The sequence below is a fragment of the Ictidomys tridecemlineatus genome, chromosome 2, assembly GCF_052094955.1.
Source record: "Ictidomys tridecemlineatus isolate mIctTri1 chromosome 2, mIctTri1.hap1, whole genome shotgun sequence".
NCBI lineage: Eukaryota > Metazoa > Chordata > Mammalia > Rodentia > Sciuridae > Ictidomys > Ictidomys tridecemlineatus.
In genome coordinates this window covers 220,094,823-220,100,168 of record NC_135478.1, presented here as the reverse complement: position 1 = coordinate 220,100,168, position 5,346 = coordinate 220,094,823, and the positions used below count along the sequence as shown (strand labels likewise).

At 43.5% G+C, this 5,346-nt stretch overlaps 1 protein-coding gene across 1 annotated transcript; it reads right to left on the bottom strand.

Moving 5' to 3' along the window:
* Positions 1-3,264: 3,264 nt before the first annotated feature.
* Tas2r40 (taste 2 receptor member 40) lies at positions 3,265-4,227 on the bottom strand. Its single transcript, XM_005326703.2, has one exon. It carries the CDS (start codon positions 4,225-4,227, stop codon positions 3,265-3,267), a length of 963 nt encoding a protein of 320 aa, XP_005326760.1.
* Positions 4,228-5,346: the final 1,119 nt, after the last annotated feature.

The window sequence follows — 5,346 nt, the reverse complement described above, 5'->3', positions numbered from 1 at the left end:
AACTGAGAGAAGGTCAAAAATTCATAGGACATCTTATTAAGAGAAATGAAAATCAAGTGAGAGATCAGCCAGAACATTTAAAAAAGGCTATTTTTCTCTCATGGAAGTTGATTGACAGGTGAGTGTCCCAAGATGGAGCACCTTTGCAATGCCACATCCCAAACTGATAAAGGTCGAACTCAGCAATGTTCCCCTTGAAGGCTCTCGTATGACCTTTTGTTTCCATGTGTGTAGAGATAATGCCCAAAGGCCTGGACCAGTGTCAGCAGAGAGTTTCTGACAAACAGCCAAGAGTGACGTCAGCACTTAATACCTGATGCCTTCCCTTTCACTGTTTCTTCTGCTCCGACCTCTCTCTCCCAACCTTACTGCCACTTCCTGCCATTTCCTGTCCAGACCTGCCCTTCCCGGGCCACATCCCAGGCTCTCAAATGCTCCTGTTCTCCTTCCATCAACAGAAACTGTGTCAGTGTCTGTAACATCTTACTTCTCCCCAGAGCATGCTTGAAGTGAGCATTTCCCCCAAACTCTTCCCTCTCTGACATCAGGTAACTCTTCCCCAGTTTAGAAAGGGGTACAGAGAGCTCCTGCAGCTTCTAATCAATAAGGACTGGCTCCTCGGCCTTTCTATCCTCCATTCTGCTCCTATAAACCAATCTTTCTCAGTAGGTAAGAAATTTCCATTCCTCTCAGCTCTCTCCTAAAAATTCTTCTCTCCAGAATGTCTGGGAAAACCCAGTCAGAACGGAAGTGTTCCTCTCTTAGTGTCTCTTTTTCCTTCCCCTCCATCATTTGCTTCTGACTCCTGCCCTTGGTTACTCTTCCCCTCCCCTAACACAAGATTTGTTTTAGGTGGGCTGACCTGGTAGCCCAAAGTAAAGGACAATTGGGAAAATTGAAAAAGAGATGTCATGCAGAGGAAACTCAAAGACAAGCAGAAATCACAGTGAAATTGTATCAGACACTGGGATAATTAGAAGGGGAAGGTGATGTTGGATTGGAGGTTTACCTAGTGCTCTTCAAGTCACAGGCCTTAGATCAGCCCTGGCTGCCAGTCTAGCCCTCACCTGTGGGAGTTCCACCAGGTGGACCTCTACACTGCATCTTCAGCAACCAAGAGTCCCTCAGCTTGTCCACATGGAGTACAGATGTACAGAGAGACTTCGTTAGTGAATCGTCTTTCATGCTAGAAACTTCACCTTCCCTGGGTGTTGAGGGAGTCTCATGCAAGGATCCTGGGTCCACAGCAAGCCAGGCTTTTCATTTGGTTATGAACTTCCATCCAAAAAAATCTGATTATTGTTTTCATTTAGGACTTCTGACTTCTATTTAAAGTCAATGAATTTGGAGACCAAGTATTCTGGCCTTTTCTGGATACTTAGTTGGGCTTTACAGAAAGGAAGAAAGAGAATCAGAGAGAACTTCATCTTGCTGAAGGCAGGGTGACCGCAGTGACAATGAGAATGTTGTCCTTGAAGCTCTTGTCAGTTCTCTCTTCGATGCCTTAGGCTGTTGCAAACAATGGGATGATATTTCTTCATAATAAGCTCGGAGAGGGATTATCCATTTTCTCATCTTGGCATGGGTCTCATTAAAGTAATGGCAACTTCAAACCAATTTTCTGTTTTTCTCTGTGCTGCATTAGATACTCTTAGTGAGGATGGATGCTCTTTTGTCAGCAGGTGTTGTTAGGGAAAAAAAGCATATTTCTCTATTCTTTAGGAATTGGAATGAAACTTCAAAATCTAATTTGTCTTACTGTAATAGCCATACTAACCTTAAATAGTCACATAAATAAGTATCTTTTAAAGAAAACTATCAAAACTATATGTTTTCACAAATACTTTACTTTCCAATTAAAAAGCCTCAGGCCATTTGAATTATAAAGGGATGTATGTGTGTGAGACAGGGGGAGAAAGACAAATGGAGAAGAGAGAGAGTGTGTGGTATGTGTGAGTTATTTTTGCAATTTATGGATGTAAAGTAGTCTCTTAAATACATGCTTGGGGACTCAGGAGCTCAAAACTTCGTCTTTTTGCTACCAAGCTCATATCTTCTTTAGGGAACTGCCTTAGCCTGTTATGAGGGTAGCTTTCTTTTTACATTTTCCTTAGTAATTGTGAGTTGTAAAAATACCTAATAAAAGAAGAGCTAGAGTTCCTAGTTTTTGAGTTCCAAGATATCTAGGGTTGAGTGTCTTATTTTGTGAATGACCCTTTGAGACAACGCTGAGGATCCCCCATTCTGAAGAGTGACAGTAAAGAAGAAAGTTTTCCTTCTGCTCCAAAGGCCGCTCCCAGGGAAGCTGCCCTGACCCCATCAACTATTTCAGAGTGACCCAGAGCCAGTCAGCTAGAGGCACAGGTGCCCCTTCATTGCCACAGACTCGGGTGCTGAGCACAGTAGACACTCGTGCTCTGGCCTCTTTCTGCTCACTTCATTCTTTCCCCTTCATTCTTCTTTTCCTCTCTTCTCACTTTGACATTTCCATAGAAAAATGAAATGTTCAGTTGACCCTCCTCTTCCCCACCTGCCATCTTTCATTTTTCCTTTGTCTCCAAGCACCTTCCCTCCATCACTGGTCTCTGCACGCTTGCTCATCATTATCTCTGGAAACTCCTGGGATACAAATGCTACCCTGTCACTCTAGTGACAGTGTGCATGGCCTCTGTTTCAGTCAGATCCAAAGCCTCTTTCTCCACTCTGCACTCTCCTTGGAGCCTCTGCACCCTTGGTGGTCTTGGCCAGCCTTTCTTCCTGGATCCCATTTCTCTGCAGTTTTCTAGTTTCTCTTCTACCTCTTGGACTGCATGAGGTCCCTTTCGCTAGTCCCCTTGTCCCTATCTGTGGGTTAGTCAGTGGTCTACAGTAGGTTGACCACATACTTTTTCATCCAGATCAAGATGTCCTTGACAATTAAATGGTGTTCAATGGACAGCACACCACAGAAAGTGTTCCAAGAGAATTGAAAGGTCTGCTTGCCCACTCCTTACGGCTTAGAGGAGGGGACAGTGAAGAGCTGAGGGCAGGATGCCAACGAACCCCATTAGGCACTTTCAGAAGTTCACCATTGCATTGCTTAGCTCCTTCTGCTTAGAGTCTCAATTCAGCTTTACATTCACAAAATAATTCAGTTACCTGAGAAGAAGTGTCAGCAGGTTTGGGGGATAAAAAATGGGAGAGGAGAGAGATCTAGGCGAGGAAAAGGCAGAGCTCATTGGGCCAGAACTTTGTCATCTCTCTGGGCTCCAGTCACTGAGGCTACTACCCTTTAAAGTAAAGATGAATTTGGTGCTGAAACCGCCTCCAGGCTCTTCTCAGCCCAGGGTTGCCCAAGATCAGTTGCACTGAGTGGCTAGCGGGATAGGCAGCCAGGACACATTTGCACAAAATATTCCCAGAGTTGTAGGTGTTAAAGGTGTTGGACATGGAAATAAACAGAACGACTGCATTGATGATGTAGAAGATGAGAAAGAAGCTGGTTGATTTAATGGCCCCCAAGTGAGCCTCCAGGCTGGGGTCCCTAGAGCCTGTGGCATTGCTTTTCATGTGTAAGGTGTGTCTCTTGAGAGAGATGATCAGCAGAGTGGCTGCCAGGATGAACATGATCAGAGGAACCAAGATTCCCAAGTAATAGTAAAAAGCCAAGTAGACCATATTGGTCTCAGAGACATACTTGTTCTTACTGGAATTGGAGGAAGGGGTAGGAAAGGACACACTCACATACGCATTGAAGGTGTCTTTAGAGAAGAGAGAGGTCAAGCCCAGGGACACCAGCACGGAGAGACTCACAAGCCGAGGCAGCAGCACCGTGATTCTCCTCTTCATCATAAGGAACAAAGGCTGAGTAAAGTTTGCAATTTTGAGACAATAGAAGACATTGAGCCAGGCACCAAACCAGAGGTTGGCATAGTTCAGAAACAGCATGACGATTTTAAAGAATATGAACACTGTCTTTTGGTTATAAATGACTGGGAATACTAGACTGTAAGTAATGTCCAGCATCACCCAAATCTGTAGAAAGATCCTGGAACAACTCAGCATGAACATAAGGTAGTCCCCACCAGGGAGTCTCTTGTCCCTAACCCACTCAATCCCATAGATGGCCACGATGAAGCCATTCCCAAGTATACCAATGGCGCACAGGATTCCAGAGATCACCAACATGAAGGGGACTTTAGGCCCCAAAATGTCTTTGTCTGTGGCATCTGTATTCGTCACTACCATTTCTTCTGACTCTGCCTTTCAGGTTTTCACACAAAGAACTGGTACCTACTCTGCAGCCTTCTGACCTTCACCCAGTGTTACTGTAATTTCCCCCTTAGTTAATGGTTATTTCCAGTTTTTCTTCATTTGCTTGTCACATGACTGAAAGTTAGAGGCTTGTCATGCAAATTATGAGAGGATCTAGTTACTGGTTCTATCTCCTTTATTCATAATGGCCTATTTGTTTTGGGCTTTCAGAAGCTCATCAAATAGAATTTGCAATGTGTGTTCAGCTCAGCACCTTCTTATTTTATATTCTGTCCATATTCACCTGACAAGACAAGAATCCCAAGTGAGGAGTCTTAGGGTCTCCTGGCCTTTTCACTTGTCTCACAAGACCTGTGTCACTTCTGAAATCATCTGTCAAAATGCACACTGCTTCTTTTATGTGCTTTCTTCCTCCTTTCTTATCTCCCTTATGATGGGAGAGGATTTTTTTCCCTATGGTTACTGTGAGTGTGAATAAGAACTTACCATACACTCACGCATGAGCCTCTTTACTTAGTGTCTTTCAGAAGGGCCAGCTACAACAAGGACCTCAGAGAAGCCAACATTGGGTGCTATCTGGGGGAACTAGAGATTAGAGAATCTTCATGACCTTTGTTTTCATTGTGTCACCAAAAACAATTGACTAACCTCAGCGTGACTTTGCTCAGGAGTAGGTAGATTTAGGCTGGGAAGGTTTTGCAGTGTTCTTAACATGCTGTTGAAATTGGGAAATGTACAAACACTGCAACTCAAAAATTCTGACTTCTTACCTCTCACTGTGAATCACAGTGAACTCTGGAGTAATTTAAAAAACATGTGGGTCCAGGATTCATCACAACTCTACTAAATCAGAATCTTGGGTAGGACTGGCCTATATTTTTATGAAGCTAAAAGAGCATGCTGCTCATAGGTAACATGAAGTACCAAAGTTTTAGCTAGAAGCGAAAGTGCCTGGGCCAAATTTGGCCTGCACTTGTGTTTTATCTTGAATTGTGTAGCCCTGGACAGTGAGAGTCTACCAGTGATTAACTTTTTTTTTTTTTTTTTTGTAATTGGCCAATATTTGAATTTAAAAGATTGCATACATGTATA

What these genes read in the sequence shown, in the direction of transcription:
- Tas2r40 (XM_005326703.2), bottom strand. Translation starts at nt 4,227, where the DNA reads ATGGTAGTGACGAATACAGATGCCACAGACAAAGACATTTTGGGGCCT.